The 19,934-nt window shown below is 37.5% G+C and overlaps 2 protein-coding genes across 7 annotated transcripts; both read left to right on the top strand.

Moving 5' to 3' along the window:
* The first annotated feature begins 1,986 nt into the window (after nt 1-1,986).
* LOC142242497 (uncharacterized) lies at nt 1,987-13,472 on the top strand. Of its 4 annotated transcripts, XM_075314067.1 has the most exons (8): nt 2,753-2,790; nt 2,944-3,029; nt 3,104-4,477; nt 5,486-5,731; nt 5,802-7,433; nt 7,485-9,785; nt 9,855-9,990; nt 13,336-13,472. In XM_075314067.1, the coding sequence occupies exons 5-6, from the start codon at nt 6,002-6,004 to the stop codon at nt 9,674-9,676; spliced, it is 3,624 nt and encodes a 1,207-aa protein (XP_075170182.1). In that variant the 5' UTR covers nt 2,753-2,790; nt 2,944-3,029; nt 3,104-4,477; nt 5,486-5,731; nt 5,802-6,001; the 3' UTR covers nt 9,677-9,785; nt 9,855-9,990; nt 13,336-13,472. The 4 variants fall into 4 exon arrangements, with proteins under 4 accessions (XP_075170184.1, XP_075170182.1, XP_075170181.1 ...); XM_075314069.1 differs by lacking the exons at nt 3,104-4,477; nt 5,486-5,731 and adding an exon at nt 1,987-2,435 and having other exon boundaries at nt 2,670-2,790; nt 7,006-7,433; XM_075314066.1 differs by lacking the exon at nt 2,753-2,790 and having other exon boundaries at nt 2,890-3,029.
* Nucleotides 13,473-13,936: 464 nt separating this feature from the next.
* Nucleotides 13,937-19,452, top strand: LOC142242498 (uncharacterized). 3 transcript variants are annotated; one of them, XM_075314070.1, is made up of 3 exons: nt 13,937-14,301; nt 18,529-18,840; nt 18,905-19,452. In XM_075314070.1, exons 1-3 carry the CDS (start codon nt 14,137-14,139, stop codon nt 19,415-19,417), a joined length of 990 nt encoding a protein of 329 aa, XP_075170185.1. In that variant the 5' UTR covers nt 13,937-14,136; the 3' UTR covers nt 19,418-19,452. The 3 variants fall into 3 exon arrangements, with proteins under 3 accessions (XP_075170185.1, XP_075170186.1, XP_075170188.1); XM_075314071.1 differs by having other exon boundaries at nt 14,166-14,301; nt 18,488-18,840; XM_075314073.1 differs by lacking the exon at nt 13,937-14,301 and adding an exon at nt 14,378-14,446 and having other exon boundaries at nt 18,488-18,840.
* The last annotated feature ends 482 nt before the right edge of the window (nt 19,453-19,934 follow it).

Here is a 19,934-nt window from a genome sequence, read left to right as displayed (position 1 = left end):
TCCTGACGTTATCCAATATGTCTCAGACTAATCAAGCATGCAACTTGTCCTGTGGTTCAATGAGAACAGCAGTGATGCTACTAGAAGAAACCTTCAACTGTATATTCCGTTTAAATCCTGAACAGCAGGAAGACAAACCGAGACAAGGGTCGTGGTGGCTATCATTTATTGAAATTGCTAATTTCATGCCATCCTTATGTCCCATTGCATCTTCGTCATATTAAGTCAGCCCCGACTGTCATCCTACGGAATTATCACCTTATACCAAGGGTCATCCCTCATAGTTATCTATATCTCCTGTCTACATTAAAATCATTCATAAACAAGGTATATGTTCAGAATTTTGAGGTCAGAAATTATAACCATGGACTTAATCCAAACCATATTCCAGTGATCATAAAGCCAGTTACCTCCCGATCCAGCAGCTCCTATTCTGCCCATTACTAATATGAACTATATGACCAATCTGACACCATATGTCACCTAGGTAGAATCACTCAGGGAGTGTAAGATCATGCAATCTATCATATTCCATACTATCCGATGGGTCCCCATATACACATCTAACAATACAAAAATAGAATCACTCAGGGAGTGTAAGATCATGCAATCTATCATATTCCATACTATCCGATGGGTCCCCATATACACATCTAACAATACAAAAATCTTTTAGGCAAAAAACCATCTGCCACCAACCAATAGATCATGAATCGTTACATTGTGTTGTCTGACTCATCTCTATATTCTCCCCATCTGCGCCGCCCCGTATGTATACATTTTTCCAGGCATCTCAATCACAAAGTATGTATATGGAAACTCATTACGCCTAAAACGTCCTACCTAGATAGTGTCACCATCTTATAATCTTGTCGTGTATCATCCAACCCAAAATTGTAAGTTCATATAAGACAACCATATATCAGTGGTGCCAGTCACACTCGATCATGTCAAACCTTTCATCTCCAACCTACACACATGAGGTGTGTCCGATCAAGTGTGAAGCATTCCCATACATGTTGCATTAATTAACCCATGCCCAGGCGCTGCATATTCACCTCTCGTCGTGCTGGGAGCCCACTTAAATTGGCATGAAGGCCCCTCATGAGCTCGTATGTTCATCCATCATTATTAATCCAATCTTCATTACGCAAGTGCCTCTCGGCAATCTCATACAATTATAATAAGTCATACGTTCCATATGTAGAGATATGTCAGTCTTGGCATCATCCTGTTCACACTATAAGTTAAATTGCATGATAATTAATACGGTGTCTAGCAATCCCGCATATCCTTGTATCAGTCATACTGTGTGACTTAGTAATCCAATCATCAATATCACTCACTTGTCCATTGTGCTAAATCCATTGGACCCTATACGGCCATATTCTAAACGGTACAACTGCGTATTAACTACCTATGTCAGCTTACTACCATTTCTCATATAACCACCTACATCATATTGACTATCTCAATACTCAAATGTAAACCGGTCCATATGCATGTGAAGCGTGTGAACAAGAATATAACGTTCAGCAACATCATGCATCATGCTCCACCAATGTGTCCAAACACGAATGCATATATCTGGCAACCCCACTTATCATCCTCCACTCATCTTAGATGTGTTGGTAATGCTACTCTTCTGCCTCATCTATTCCATCCATTCGGACTGGCCTATATACAGTCGTACGCCACACCTTTTGCGTAGTGGCAATCATCCGCCCTTGGAGAAGCGCATCAACCGTAGTTGTCACATGACAAATCCTTACTCACTTACATGAGGTCTATATATATATGGAAACCTCTTCCAATACATCTCGTTCATGTAGGTGTATTTCGCCAACCTGTTAAGACCACACATGCGCCAAGCCCTCTTAATCTCATACACATATTGTATCATAACATATGACCTAATCATATATCCACTGTCTGTCCGAATTTAAATATCTAGCCTCTTTACAATATAGTCAATTGACCCGTCGTCAGACTATCTTGTGTCAGATAATGGCATGAGTCTTCGAATCGTTCCCATGAGTTGTAATAACCATCATGTCGGTCCTCTGATTTGCCATATCTCAACTTATTGCAGTGTTAGTAATATTCATCTATATTACTTTATGTGTGAACTATCTCACACAACCATAATTATACCGAATACCGTCCTATGATATACTAATTGCCATTATAGAATAAATAAGATTAGGCAACCCTACACTCTTGTGCACTATAAGAACATTGTCTGCGTAGTGGTAAATGCGCATTTATCGTCATATGTAACTACTTATGCACCATCGTTCGCCGAATTACGTCAAGTACAACAACGATCATTTCTTTTAGTGGATAAATTTTTGGTTAACCTATTCCACTTAAAGCGGGAAATTCTCGTGTAATTACCTCATCTTGGAGCCATCTTAATCAATTCCATATCTAAGGTATTTATCATTTAGAATGGTACATTCAATGTTTACGCACTGTTCTTTAGGGTTTACCATAATTATTGCGCATAAACATTGCATCATCCATTGCCATGTGCCTAATGTGTTCTCATTGAGTTCCTACAATTTCAATATACGTCATCTATCGCACCTATACTGCGCCATAAATATACCAACTCATTCATATACAACTATGGTCTACGACATTAAATGCATCTATTTTTTCCGCAGTTCGTTCCATATTCAACTGTGTAATCAGATGGCTAAATTAGCGCAATATGAGAGAAACAATCTAATGCCACCTGGATGGAAAATGGGAGAGAAACCTCCCGATCCTGGTATTCCCATGCAGGTATGCACCATCAGTCTCACTCCGGTCAACAATAATAATCCATTTTTAAAAACAGTTATGAACTATAAGTCATGTATGCATCCAACCTACACTGATTCCAGAATGAAAACTGAATACATCAGGAAATTTTTCTCCTCCTCATCATCATTGCAGTGTCTTCCATCAAACTATACATCAGACAATATTCAAAATTACATTAGCCGAAGGCAAGGAAAAAGGAAGAGAAGATCCCAAACAAGGTATGTATAAATTTATCATATATGGATATAATGCCCGGTAGACCTGATCTCAAATTCCTATCTCACCCCTATAGTAATTAAATCTGTATTCATCGACTCTGCTATGTAATCCCATACACCATATCTCAATATCAAAGCAACTCACAATATAAATGGGAAATTATCAAATCCGGTCAGGAATCGCAACTTCAATATCCATCCGGCATCACCGTTCTCATCTTCATTATTTCTCCTCCAACCATACATGCATACTATCAACTATCAAACCAAATTTAAGTGTTACCAATCATCAGTCGCAACCATCATTCACAGCCAGCAACAACTCGAGCCCACCGTCTTGCCATATCAACCAAAAACCACATCTGACATTGTCTCGAACCTTCCATTACACCAATTCAAACCAGCATTTCAGACGGTTAGAAACATTGCCAATCCGATAGACTTAGACAATATCGTCTCGAACCTTCTATCTTGCCAATTCTATTCAAAAACCTTGGCGGTTACAACTGACAATCAATCATGGCTGCCACTGGCTCTAAATCACGGTCGTTATCATACGCAATCCCAATCATCTATGACCACCACCACTTCAAAGGGATCAATCAGGAACTACGAGGACACTCTATATAAAAAATAATATGTGTAAAAGCCCCATTGGCTTATTAAGTGTCCCTTAATTGCCACTATCTGGACAATACCAAATTCAAATTGTTTTCCCCTCCAATATAAAAACCGTATGTGAAACAGCGAGCTTTCTTACTGAATTGTGAAATTATGATATTCATCAACTTGCCAAACTATATCTCATGGGATACTGTTACACCATAAGTTCCATAGAAAATCGAACTTAAACCAAAAAACCGTGAGACTAATCAAGATGCTCAAATGAGCGATGTGAAATTCTTAAATTACTCGTGTTTTGTGGAGCGGGCATATCAGTATTTGTGTCATTTTTCAAAGGATTGTGAACACATAGTGACATACCATTTCTCTCAAATACATTGTGTGTAATATCAATAAGTTTACATGGAAAATAGTCAACATGCAAGTGAAATATATACTAATGTGAGAATCCTAATACTTTGTGAAAATTTCTAGTACAGGTAGCATGGACTATTATATGCAACATGAAAATTTTCCTATCCTTTGCCAAATGCGCTATGTAAATTATCAATCGATACATATTTTCTCTGTATTAACCCGCAATCGTGAAACTCTTTTCATTGTTAATCCGGTCAAAACAATATCGCATATTAACGGTCAAACAATATCACATGTTAACGGTCGTATAACCTAGAGTGTCATAAAACCGCATAGGGTTCATCAAAATGGAATATCACCTCATATCTTAATTGCCCCTGAATTCTATTATGGATCAGTCCAGGCTGACCGGACACACTCATCTCACATTTCTATGTCACTATAAAGCTAACCCGAGAATTGACCAGGTATGTATGTAAACGTATACTTTCAGTATTCAAATATTAGTCTACCATATTTTGTATAACCTATGGATTAAAAATGACGAAACTGATAAAAAAGCACAACGTATCTATTATTCAGAACCTATATATCCTTGGAAATCTCAACTGTGCAAGACCTCTAGTATTTTAAAAAGTCATAATCTATCTACATGTAGACCCATATCAACACTTACGCAGAGAAAATCCTTTCAACTAACCTCGCTGTAAACATTCTGCCTTATACATGTAAATTATGATCATTATAACACCATCAGTATTTATTCATGCAATACATATTCCACCTTGACAGAAATAATTATCAGAATCTTTATTAGAGTCACTTACGCCATGCATTCATCATGGGAATATATATCTCCAACAAATAAACCGGATTGCGAAAACCTCCTCGCTTCACAATATTATATTAACCTGAAAGTTTATCCCATCTTCTGCAGAATGAACAGAAAGGTGAATCCACCTTAACTCGTATAGCAAATATGCTACCATAAGACCCCTTTCTCGAGTTCATCTGTCATAAACTCATCACGAGTATAGGAACATGAGCAATAACCTATTGATCATAAGACTCCCTTCAAGAGTCCTCTCTGTCATAAAACTCATCATAAGTATGGAAATCAGATATACGAGCAATGACCCTAGCCACATGTAGAAACATACGATCATATCCCAACTTCAAAAGTTCATGCGAATTTTCTATCAGGTTACGATGAAGGAGAATCATGGTCATAACCTCCCCGTGAGAATAGATATTTTCTCTCACCTGCTGTATAGGTCATCATGTCTCCCATCGCCACATCATACAATATCATAAAATCCATTACCCCAGTATGTGTCCGTATCTCATGCCATATCTAGTCACAAGTAGTCGCCTAATGTATTCTGCATACTACAAGATTAACAACACATACACCCAATATATTATGGATTCACCTAGAAGTGTCCTAATTACAAATCCTCTCCTCCTTATTTCAGTTATCACCATCGGTATACATCATTTGTACCACCTGGGCTATGTCATATCTAAATTTTTGCCTACGTCTTGTCTAATCATTATCGCATAATGGGTCATATCATCATATCTCTCTATTTTCTATCGTCAATATGCAGAGAATAAAACCGCACTTTTATACACATATTCAAAAACTGTATTACTTATTCTTGTCCTACTTATACTCAGACATTCAATGTACCTGGAAATCGAATTTATACACTAGTCGAGTAAGTACATGTCATTCTCATATCATATTATGCATATCCCCTACCCATATCCACACTTTGGAAAATGCAGGTCAGGTCGTCATCTGGTCCTCTGTTCATCATCACCATCCAAGCCTCCTAAACCTCTTAAGCGTCACATAAATCTGAATAGGTTCTATAGACCAAAACCGTATATAACCCGTGTCGTACAGGCATATCATATATTAGTCATCCATCACATCGAATGTGTGTATGCCCCATCGACCCGGATTGTCTTAATAATCATCAATCATGTCACAGGAGCCAGTTGCCGTCACCTCATTACTCAATCCAAATCACATCTGTCACCTCGCCTCCACACTTGCAGATAAAGAAATACTAAAAGTACAGGTCATCACTGAGACCAGAAATGATGGTCCATCATGTGATGTCTTATATAGCGTCCATCTATTCCAACATGAACAGGACAAACTACCCACCCGTACCGAACTACCATCACAATATGTCCCATCGCTCATGAGTTATGGAATCTATTTTAAGACGTCTGGAGTTATAGATAGTCCTCTTCTAGTACGGCCCTACCGTTATGGTGCTCTCATAAGCTATTCGCCTCATCAATACGCCGAAGTGCAATGTGAGACCTATGTGGAAATAATGCGGCTGCGCAGCATAATGTGTACGGGATATCTGCCACCGAGAATTCTAAATGAGGTGTCTTTTAATTCTACCTCACAAATTCTCGGTCTAATAATATCTAGTGGTTGTCTGCCAAATGGGTTATTGTCCGATCTCAAAATAGATATCTGTCCACTCATATACCCACATGATCGAGAGTCCTTTAGGTTTCATGCAAACAACATAACACAAATATCCACAACTCTCAGCTTATTCGACACTTCTCATGACCTAATAATCAGCTATGACTCCTCTAACTTACATATAACAAGTCTCACTCTTAAATCACCTGGTCGTCCCTCATTCACCTGGAATGAGGATCTAACACTCATTAATGACTTACCATCAATAGAGGAACTTGTCTATAGCATTCCATCAAATCCGCCTAACAAACCCGATAATGCTGATAGCCAAACGGTCGTGCGGTCATCGTTCTCTACATCACCATTAGTTCTATCTAATATCATAACTCCTACAGGTCATCATCCCGATCGTCCGTCCATTTTATCTTATAATGATCATGGCTCTACCTTCAATGATCAGTCATCAACTCTCTCCTCAATGCCTCCCGAAGCACGCAACAATTCTATTTCTGGTCTCAATTCTTCTTTATCTTCAAGTGTTCATATACCACGTCTATCTACATCATCACGGCCTCATCCCTATGCTTGTGCCAATAATAAATCACCAGTTACTAAAATTACTCATCCTCAAGTTTGTGTACCTCAACTGTCAACCGCCCAATCACAAACTTCTTATGACCAATGGTTTTCACCCGAAATTAATGTGCCACTAGGTCATATGAGTTTGGAGCATCCCTTATATGGACCACCTTCAGATTGCCTCTCTTACATATCGCCAGTCCCCGGAGGGTTTGAAAATCTTACTGAATATAAGATTGACACTGATATTTCCACCTTACTCAGTTTTGGTCCTAAATTTGTACCACCAGCCCGTCCCAGCTTTGGCGACTATATAGATCATTTATTAATTCTGGACAGGTACTCCCAAGAGTGTCATCCGACTATAGATCCCAGTTCACTGTTAGGTAAGTGTTTCCCACCTCCTAAGTAATCCATTAAACTGTTATCGTCTCTAGGTGAGTATCTACGCACCATATATGCATTCCTGGCCGAAGCTACTGTTGTCCCATTCAACCCTTTGGAAAAGAAATTACAACTTATGGCCCATAAAACACTCATATTTCTTCGCAATCACAAGGACATCCTATTGCTCCAAAGTGATAAGGCAAAAAGTTTGGTACTTATCCCCAAAACTGTATATCACTCAAAAATGAACACCTGGGTGTCCAGGCAGGTCTCCCTAGGCTATTATGCATCCATACCTCTAGTCAGGGCCTCTCAACTGAAAAAATTGTGGTATAAGCGGTACCAAATACTTCTCAATCAATTGGGCGACAATTGGCGCCAAACCGTATGTGTGCCCAAAGAAAAAGAAAATGGCAAAACCGTGATACCACCTTATCCATACAAGTATCAGCAGTTATTACGAGTATTAGACACCCAGCCCTTAAGTCTACCCTACATGTATGGCACAGTAAAGACCCACAAGCCAGACCAACCTTGTAGGCCCATTGTGAGTACCCGCGGTTGGTATACCTACCCTGTGGCCAAGATCGTAACACATATTCTAGGTCGAGTAATGAAAACATTTCTATGCCCACAAAATGTGTGCAATATCGACACTGTGGCACTAAGTATACGAGAGATACTAATATGTCCAAATTACAAATTCGTGAAAATCGATGTAGAGAACATGTATCCTAACATGAATAGGACCGACATATTATACTCCTTGGAACATTTTCTGAGTCTACCGTGTGTTGTCCAATGCTGTCCCGTGGAGCCAAAATTATTATTGGCCTGTATCCGATTCTGCCTCAATGAATATATATTGTTTACCTATGGTGGTCAAATTTACCACCAGGTTCAGGGTCTACCCCAAGGCGCCTGCGACTCTGGACTATTGGCCACCATCTACCTCGATCACCGTTTTCAAATCCATTATTATAATATCTTCATTGCCAACGGGATAGTGCATTGGCATAAATACATTGACGATATTCTATTATATATACCCACCCAACAATTGGATAGCCTATTAGAGGCCCTTCAAGAGGCCACTTCACTGACCTTCACCGTAGATCAAGAAGACATGCCCGATGCACCCAAATATATCTATGGGTCTGAAGTAAAAGGCGCTATAGACTTTCTGGACATCCAGTGCCACAGAACAACCACCCGTGCTCATACGTCCCTGTATCGGAAATCCATGTGTAGCGATCGGGTCTGTCATTATCTCAGTAATACCAAGATGGTGCATAAGGAATCTACATTGACACATTATATCAGGAAAGTCCTCGTCCGGTCTACTAATCATTTCTTATTGTCCGATCTTAAAACTGTCATAAGTATATTCATACACAATATGTACCCTCTCACTCTTATTCACAAAGTCATTTCCAAGTTGGTCACCATCGAGTTAAGGAAATGTGCGGCTGTCAACAATGCCCCACGTCATAAGGATTATAGAAATACGTTAGGTGGCCTAAAAATCCGCATGAAGTTACTTAACTCTTGTCTAGAACCATTAGGATCTCTCCCTGGACAGTCCGATGTACCTTCTAATGACCCGTCCTTAACATTGATGAGTGCACCCAAATATAAGGCCTTACATGCCCTCGGGTCCCACACTATGGTCCGTAATCAATATCGTCAATCCCTACCATATATATGTGAGGACTACGGGAAATTAATAACCCTGTTATGTAGGGAATTCCAGCTTGGCGATCCAACTTTCCATAACAGTAATTCTCTGTTTCATAAATTGAAGATGGGCATGTCCCAAGTAGATCCAACCATTGTTGACCATAACTCCAAAGTCGAAAATATTGGTCTATTAAAATGTCCTGATTGTCCCACCGTTTTCATACTGGCTGGTGAACGAGCTCTGTCATCTATATCCAGCACGGCCTGTGATGATCCCAACAGTCTCATAAGTCATCATGTCCGTCTATTGAATCATCGGTATCCCATGACGCCCGTACCCTTACGTATACCGTCAACAACAGACACCATCATGTCCACCGATCTATATGTACCATTATTACGTGCCACTCTGGAAAACATGGGTTACAATAGTATAAGCTCCAAACAGGTACAACTGCTTCCCCGCATAATACAGATGGGCATACGGTACATCTTCAGAACACAATCAAATATGCTCAATAACTATTTGCCGCTAAAGTCATTAATACCTTTAGCAGACTAATGCACATGATGTCATTCTGAGTCCATCTAACTCCATCATCGCCTCATGTTCATCAATATGTATCCAAATTAATCGCATTTCCCATATGAATTGTTCTACCATATAAATCGTAAGTCAACATATCTCTACTTCATAAACTATATAATTTCATATCATTAATATAGATCTCTTCTCTCAGGCCTGGGCTTCTACTTACTACATCATTTCCATAATCATGTTATTGTATAATCTATTCATGTATACTAGCTAGGCTGATCACATTGTGGATGTAGTCCGAATCCTGTTTATAGCCTAGCTATTCATTAATTTTACCGGTAAGTAACCAAATGCCTATTCATATAACTAACTGATATGTATTACCTTCTCAGCACATATCTACTAGCTTTTGCATATCCGTTCTATCTCAAACTTTGCATCCCCTTTACCCATCAAATTTGTCATCAATGATCCACTCATATCAGTCCTGTATCAGCTTATATATTCTTATCTATCGGTGCGTCTTAGTCTTGAACAAGCTATTCCAAGCGGTCAAAAACCAATCCATATGCAAATATTCTAACTAACTTAATCTCGAGGAACCGTAAAAATACACAATCTAACACATGTCTCATGTCATCTTCTGTATAGAGTTCCCATATCTCCATGTGCACACTATTGTGCTTATGATCCCTATATACCAGTAACACATGGTACTCACCTGTCTGACTGTTAACTTCGTCATGGGTCCAGGTAATCATATTCCACCTCATATCCACATGGGTGACATATCTATATCATAATGGTATTGCCATAGACCATGTTCAGTCACCCTATAGTCATTACCTTATTATGATCTGTTGATATCTTTGTCATTATATTTATTTATATTAGCTACATCCCTGTCCATTGATAACTCAAATCCCTATAACAGATCTTGAAGTTTGTTGGCAATTTCTTATCACACACTACAGCCCCATATCTCACACATCACAATTCAGCCGTTGTGCATAGAATATACACAGACCACTAAGTAGCAATATGATCAGTTCAATGGTTGGTATATATCACGTAAGAAATTGTTTAAAATCTCCTATATGGGTTCTTTATACTGTGAGGTATTGGAGAGCTTTATTCTCCACTCAACCTATCAAGCCACAATTCGGGTCGATGGATGTACCTCCAGTCTTGAATCAGTCTATATGAAATACTATTGGTCATCTATCCCTTATATCCTTATGCCATGATAACCATGTCATGTGTACCTCTCTCCATAATCGTATAGCACATTTTTTTCAAACATGTGTAACATAGTATCATTTACCTCAGGCCGTATCACATTCTATCTATAACACCACTATATATTGTTCCTGATTTCATTCCTTTTCTCATTGGCAAATACCAATTAATGGTCTTATGCCCATATAGTCACATCTATATCATATTGCATACATCCATCTGCATATCATATGGCTACGGAACTGATTACCTCTCTAGTTTTTTTGCCGTATTAGATCTATATAATTCTACATCCTAATTACTAGATCTAAACATTCGTTAATCTAGTTATATATCTCCTCCTAGTGTACACAGCTAAACTTTGTAATGTTAAAATGTCATTGCCAAAGCTTGTTTTGCCCATATATACACACATAATCTATGTTAACTTCTGATAATTCTCCTAATTCATTCTGTGTATTATCCAGACCTATAATCGGCAAATTCTCGATAGACCAGAAGGTCGATCGTATATACATTTAAATATCTACTTAATGATGCGACAATTTTTTATGAATATATATATGTCCTTTCACCTACCTATATCCAACATCTAGTATAAACATCATTGTCATACCAGTTATGTGGTGTTAACTAATCCTATTCGACCTATATGGGTGATTCCCATCTCTGCATCTGTTTATATATAGCTGAACCATATTATATCGTATCATATTTGCTGGCTCTTATGTATATATAAACCTATTTCTACCTATATATTGTCCCAACATTAATTTACTTTGCATACTACTATCATGGACTAACCATGTCATCTTCTGGAGTCAGACGGGTACGACGATATATATCAATCCCTCGGGGGCCATTTTCATATATTATGATATGAAAATTTTTCTATATATGTGTTGTGAGCATCGTCATTCACATCGCGTATTATGTTCCCTACACCTTCGGCGTGTAATCACCTATTAGTGTAGGTCTCAACATCATGATCATTATTATGCCCTACAAAACATATTGTCAATGTACAGATCAAACACTTTTGTAATGGGTTCCGCTCCTCATCATCAATTTCTTATAATAAAGAAGGGAATTACCACCACATTACCCGCCGCCTGCCTATTTGTTCATTATCCTTTCCCCTCGTATGTGATCTAACATCACAGATACGTGTATTCTACGAGGGCCCTATATAACATGTCCATCATGGTACCAGCATGGCAACATCATCATGTGTCCCAGAGTCTGCATATCATCACCTCAAATATCAGCAACCATCCATATGTACCACGGATTAGTTGCTATCTAGCGCATATTATCGATCATCTATATATTCTATCTGTCACTCATGCCGTCCGTCAAATTTATAGTGAACATAAGTTCTATATACAATCTATTTCATATATAAATTAAATAACCCAATTCAATATCTGCTGCCCACGCAATCCAAGTGCTGTAGGCATCCATCCAGTATTTCAGCAGGCATGCTTGGCCTCACCTCACAAAGACTATAATACTTTATTACCTTCATATATCTCTAGTATCTAACAGATAAATTCTAATATGCAGACCATATTTTCTACACTATATAATTAGACCATTTTAATGACTAATGTTATCACGATCTAAATGCTAACTAGTATTCCATAAGTATGTCACCAGGCATCTGTGGTACCACCCAAAATTGAACTTCAATCTTCATTATTCTGTCTGTTTTTATGTCAGCATCCTAGTTTTAATCCTATCTACAAATAAAATATTCTATAATATAGTGTATGGGTACAGTGCCATACCCGTACCATGTCCAATTCTGAATGGAAGTACACGAACGTATCTTATACCTTACTTATTTTTGCCTATTGTATTCATAATTGTTGATCCAATAATTGTTGATCTAATTGTTTGTTACTCTAAATCTACCGTCAATCCATTAATTCAGTCTAGAATTAACCTTGACCTATCTCATTCCTGGTCAGTACCGTCAATCAGTTCAATGGGTCTTGTATATATTATATTATTAACAAACTTAATTTGCTTCGTATGCAGTATACCATTTTACCGTTCAAAATGTGTAATTGCATAAGTCTGTATATACATTAACAAACTTACGAAATGTGTAATTGCATAAAGTCTGTCTTATTTATACTTGCATCAACGACATATAACTAGCATATTATCCAAAGTTCAGGTCTGACCTTAATCATAGGTCTTACTTATCCATGCACATTCAGATCTCTGTGATTATATAAGTCCCATACTAGCCTTTGCCCTTTCTAGTCTAACCGGAATTATATCTTTTATACATATATATGTGCCAATGCATATTGTATCCGCATACGGTCAATCACATAGTTCCCACCTATCATATATAGTAAGTAACTAATATAGTATATAATTACATATTATGTCCACCTTTTTATGTTTAAATATTCAAATCTATATTTCAGATACTCGGAACATTCACACGTTAGCATACTCGTAAACCTGCTGGTTCAAATTACCACCTATCTTGTACAATACCTTCTAGGCAATTTAGTGTCACCCTGTGTTATGCCAACTGTGTTCTCGTATTCTAGCAACCCAGTTATGCCTGTATAAAAACATAAACAAAAACATGTATATTTTTTGTTGGATCAACCGATCCCTATGGTGCCGTTTCCACCCTACCACCCCATGGAAAAAACTTAAAATGGTCGAGTGTCCACTCGCCTATCAACGCAAATACATACCTCGTCACATACATGTACCCACAGGTAAGTCATCCTTGTACATTATATGATCCTATTCTAAATGTCTCCTCCAATAGGGACATAGTCATCCATTATATGCAGCTGACAGTGTACCCCTGAAGGCGACAGTAACTATCAACGTCTAGGTCCTTCTTAAGTAACCTTCCACCTGTGTGGCCCAAGCGCACAAACCGTGCTCAGCAGTCATCAGTCCATATAAGTATCTGGGTCCATCTGCCTCTGCCCATGCATCATACATGTAAGTCTTACTATAGAGGTTTAGTCCCATGTGACATACATGCCATCATATATCTCCAGGAGGAAAACAAATTCCATCAGGATAAGCCATGTGTGTAATCCTCGCTACATGTTTCAATGTCCAGTCTAACTCAGCCCCTTGTGGCATCCAGCCTGAACATTAGTGATCCACTGTGTTTACATGCAATCAAGATTCAGGCCCTCATCAACTTGTAATGCTATCCGTAAATCACTCTACGAATTTAATTCATCAAAAATCATATGCAATCAAGATTCAGGCCCTCATCAACCTGTAATGCTATCCGTAAATCACTCTACGAATTTAATTCATCAAAAATCATATTCATACAGGAGTCACTACCAGTCAACATCTATACGTTATTATCAGACATGTATCCTACTGATACATTTCTCATATATATAACGGTAAATATATCTATTATAAACCATGTATTCTAAAGATGCATCTATCTAGAACCTTGAATAAATCATACAGGAGTCACTACCAGTCAAGATCTGTAAATTATTATCAGACATGTATTTTACTGATACATTTCTCATATATATAACGGTGAATATATCTATTATAAACCATGTATTCCAAGGATACATCTATCTAGAACCTTGAATATATCAATTATAAACCATGTATTCCAATGATACATCTATCTAGAACCTTGAATAAATTTATCATAAGACATGTAATCTGCAGATACATTTATCAATCACCGTGAATAAATCTGGCCCTATGGTATCATAGGGCATTACTTCCCACTTACACGTCAGGGGTAAACACCCAAATTCATCAGTGATTCTAGACTCCTTTGGGTTGTTTTCCAAAGGATTCATTCATCTATTGATTTAGCTGTGTAATCCGAAACCAGCTAAATTCAAATCGTATATCAAGTCGAACATACGAGTGGGCCTGTACCATCATATATGAATGGGAGACAGTAGATATAAACCCCTCTTACCTAAGGGCAGCCAATAGGTCTTCGTTTTCTCTTAATTCTACTATATATATAACTTAATTAAAGTAAATTAAGTATAATAATAAGGTTCAAATACTGTGTCTACTCCAGTCTACCTTAATCCAACCCATTCAAATAAGCAAATCAAGTATAACAATAAGGTTCGAAAACTGTGTCCAATCCGGTCTACCTTAATCCGGCCCATTCAAATAAACATCATCAACAGGAATCGACAAAAAATTCAAACCAAAAAACATTTACCCTTAACGTGACGTACTACCCACGGTATTGAAGACATCACTCCATTCTAATCATATATCATTAAATATAATTCATATGACTACTTACCACTGTTGGTCTTTCATCCATATCATCCAAAGGTCAGTCACACAACCGATGACCCATATTCACATTCACGCTCACACACTCAACCTAACATGTATTTATAACAGCCTATGTTTACATTTCATCTTATTGTCAAATGTTAGTATTCTATTATGCCTACTTGGATACCTATATAAATAGATGCTCTTCCCTCTATGATCCCTATACTATCTTGAGTGAATACCATATTGTTATGGTAGTAACTGTAGAGTATGTATATACTCCTATATTTAACTCCTATTATTAATTCTTTCTATTATGACCGTTTAGGTCCCTAAGGGTGTACTAGGAGGCCTTTCGTCCCACACCACCGGGACTCATCAGCTAGTTTCTGTATGTAAACCAAAATAGCAATACAAACCAATAACTATATATATTTTCTACTACTGAATCATAGTGTTAGTTAGGATATATCTACTTATTCTACTTCTACAAGTAACATGCATTTCTCATACCATGAAAAATCGTCTACCTAAAATCAGATATTGACCAAATTCTGTCATATGGTATCCGGATCTATTTATACATACTACAAATGAAAGGCAGAATAATCTAGTAGGAAACCAGATGCATCAGACCGCATTCATTTATGATTAGTTCCCATCACGATCCGGGAAGCCAAACCAAAATTTATTATCGGATCGTTTCACGGTGATCCTAAGGAACCCACGAAAATTGAAAATTTGTTACTATCACTGGCCCGGAACTGCATCGCTACAAACCGAACCCACTTCGATATATCACTCCTGGACAGCTCTTGTATCCTCTGTAATCAAGTCACTTTTCTACCCACATGGTCTTATCATATGCCCGGCTATCAGATCTCCATAATGTATGTCAAACTGCCTATGGCAAAAGATCCCAGCACGAGCACTGTAAGACAACCCCTTTTATTTTTGCCGAAGGCAAAAATATTAGTGTTGGAATCCGAACAGGCCTTGTCAGACCATTCAACCTGACCTCGCTCATAGAATCTTAAGACCAGGATGTCATACATAATTTCCTCTAACACATAAGGAACCATGTCCATCTATTGTAATTCCAAAACTCAAATTGGCTCCACTGGAACACAAAGACAACCAGAAACACTTAAAAAGTGAACTTTCTATTCCTCAAACCAGTTTAACTTTATTTAATTCATGGAATAATATATTTGGAGGAATTTTTCTTTCCCTCCAGTAATTCTCTGGGTACTTTAGTTAGATTAACCAATAACGAGGAATGTATATACTCAAATGAAACTTAAGGTTAACTAAATTCATGTTTTCTACAAATCAGTTCAGAAATATTTTAAATTTATAACTTCACTGGAAATGCGTCCCTCATGAACTTCGTATGTCACCACGACATTCTTGCAATTTTGAACCCAAATCCTCCTTCAAAATACAAGATTTCCTTAAATTTGTCCAAATATATTTATATTTGCAGAAGGCAAAAGATATTAGTGTTGGAATCTAAAAAGGCCTTGTCAGACCATTTAACCTGACCTTACTCATAGAATCTTAAGACCAGGATGTCTTAAACAATTTCTTCTAACAAATTAGAAACCTTATCCATCTCTAAAGTTCATTGTAATTCCAAAAACTCAAATTGACTCCACCGGAACAAACTTAAAGGTGAACTTTCTATTTCCTCAAACCAATTTAACTTTCTTTTAATTTATGGAATAATATATTTGGAGGAATTTTCCCTCCCTCTAATAATTCCTTGGGTACCTTAGTTGAATTAACCAATACCGAGGAAAGGATATACTCAATTGAACCTTAAGGTTAACTAAATTCATGTCTTCAACAAATTAGTTTAGAAATTCTTTAAATTTATAACTTCACTGGAAATGCGTCCCTCATAAACTTCGCATGTCACCAAGACATTCTAGCAATTTTGAACCCAAACTTTCTCTTCAAACTACAAGATTTCTTTGAATTTGTCCAAATATATTCATTATCTTTATTTAAATTTTTCTCCGAATTTGTCCAAATATATTCATTATCTTTATTTAAATTTTTCTGCAAATATCCAGATTTTCTAAATTTTTAATCGAAACTTTTAGAAAAACTTTCATAATGTTCAAAATTTAAATTTTCTACAAATATTCAAATTTCCTAAATTTAATTCAAATTTTCCATAATATTCAGAATTCCTAAATTTAACTGAAAGTTTTCTTTCCTGGTGGGTTCACTGTTTTCCTGTTGCAGAAAAACCGTCACTTTATATCTCCCGTGAACGCAACCAGAGACATCTATAAGAGTTTCAATGGCATGGAACGGTACCATATTAGAAAATTGGACCTTTTTATACATGAAATCCACCCAAACTTACCAGACCTTAAATAACGTGTCTGCCCTGTCAAATTCATGTCCCAGACTTTCTTCTCCAAACCTTGTACAATTCACTAACTGACACTTATATTCTTTCAGCTCGACTTAACGACTAAAATCGGATAAAAACACAACTGTACCATATAGACATTAATTTGTCCGCTATTATGTTCATATGTCTATATTCGCATCTTGCATGCATACATGCTTCCGCACCCATGTGAACATTCATATTCTCTTCGATTATATACATATACTTGTATATATAAACATTAGTATCCCAACATGCATGATCTTGTCCACAATACATCGTATTGTTCAAGTACCGATTACTCATAGATCAAGGCTCAAAAATCATCTCTCAATCATTAATATCTGTACTTGTTCTAAATCTATAATGGCGCTCATCACATCAATCATTAATATTCCATATTATATCTACGTGCTGTTATACACGTTATAGCTCGCAGTACTTTATTACTTCTTCCTTCATGTATCATACATATCTATGTATCTCACCTCTGCCCCGTCGTCCAATCAGCGTCACGCATTGGGTACATATAGGATTTTTTTCGAATCCTAACCGTTTTTGCCAGAGCACACACATATTTCATTCGTACACACACCACCAGTCTGACACGTCATCCATTCGAACAGCATGCCGTCAACATTTAGTCATACTCCATATGTACATATATGTACATGTGTGTGTGTGTATCGTCTGCATCACCATTACATTGTCACTCATCTCATATCTTTCATGTGTTATCAACCTATATAATGTGTACATTCGTAACAGCCAATCAGCGTCAAGCATCAGGCGTCATGTACAAAAAACATGTTTAGACAAATCAGCATACATATATTTCTCATTACTGGCGACATCTATTACTTTCCTTTTATTCTATATGTTCATATTGTCATCTCTACTTCATGCAGGTCATTCTATCCCACTCAATCAACGCATCACCTCTTTACAGAGCATCTACTCAGATACCAAGTTTTTCCGTGTCACAATTCATTCAGAGATCATGGATATGTATCCCAATTCTCTCGTAAGTATCGATGATTTAGGTTCTGACAATGAGGATGATCACCCTCCAATTGGAAAGCCATCCACATTGCCATCTACACCCAAAACCGGAGAGGTTCTATACAAAGAGGAAGAACTACGAGAATTTTTTATGGACGTTGATATTCCCTTAACTGGAACCACCGCTGTGCAGGGTGTGGGTAACCAGACTGCCAACAAAACCCAAGTTAATGCAGCTGGTCTCAGTTCATCCCAAGAGGTAAGAATTTCTATTGTCACGTGTATATATTCTCATAGCCTTGTGTTCTCTTTTGTATTTCCAGGCCCAACCACTGTATGACTCGTCTTCTCATACTACCCCCTCTTTGGCCATTTCAGCCATTTACCATTCATCATCGTGTGATACCAGTAGTCCGTCTTCATCTCTGCAGCCTTTTCCTCCAACTCCGGTAAATAGTTCGGATGTATTTGTAAACATGGGAGTGGGAAGACAGCAGCAGCCAATCCATAACACACCATATAATTATACCACCAACTATCGTCCACGTAGGGCAGTGCCATACAACCCTCGTTTAACCTATGGTGTTCATCGTCGGTCAGTGGACTACCCCAATGGATCAGGCCATGTTCGTGACAATTACATGCCAAGGGCCGTACACTATCCAAATTCCCAATTCATCACTATCAGCCGTTTCCGGTCACCATATCAAGCCATTGGTCATCCTACAAACTGGGTACCGTTCAGCGTTACATATCATCCTGGTACGAATACTCCTCGTAGTGTTACTTTCCGGAACACTTCCGTACGAGATTCATTACCCTATAGTGGTCTATAAATAATTAAGCTATCTGATTATATTCATTCATGCATCCAAAATCATATGTACACTTATCATCCTATATAAGCAACTGTGTGTCTCTATCATATATCTTCTATATTATCTGATCTCTCATAAACTATTATAAATCAGTATCGTGATGGTCTCTAATCCTCATTGCCACCAACTGTGCAATGAAGAAAAAAGCTTATCATCTATACCCACCGCCTACCTATCTCGTCCATTTCCCTCCTCCCTCGTTGTGATCTATTATCACATCTCATGCATCCAAACCACGAGGGCCCTATATCATAGAAACCATCTATGATATGTCTAATAAAATACAATAAATTAAACTAAATTAACTTAAAACTAACTTGTTAAATAATAAAATAAATTGAATTAAACTACCCTAAACCGAATTGTTAAAATTATATCATTAATCATTAATCTAAATTTCAATTAAAACCTAAATCTAAATTTATTAAAATGCATAAATAACTTAAACTAACCTAAACCGAACTTATTAAATTTA

The sequence above is a fragment of the Haematobia irritans genome, unplaced genomic scaffold (genome assembly GCF_050003625.1).
Source record: "Haematobia irritans isolate KBUSLIRL unplaced genomic scaffold, ASM5000362v1 scaffold_24, whole genome shotgun sequence".
Classification (NCBI taxonomy): domain Eukaryota; kingdom Metazoa; phylum Arthropoda; class Insecta; order Diptera; family Muscidae; genus Haematobia; species Haematobia irritans.
The sequence above is the reverse complement of the archived record's forward strand: the minus strand, read 5'-3'. Positions and strand labels throughout refer to the sequence as shown.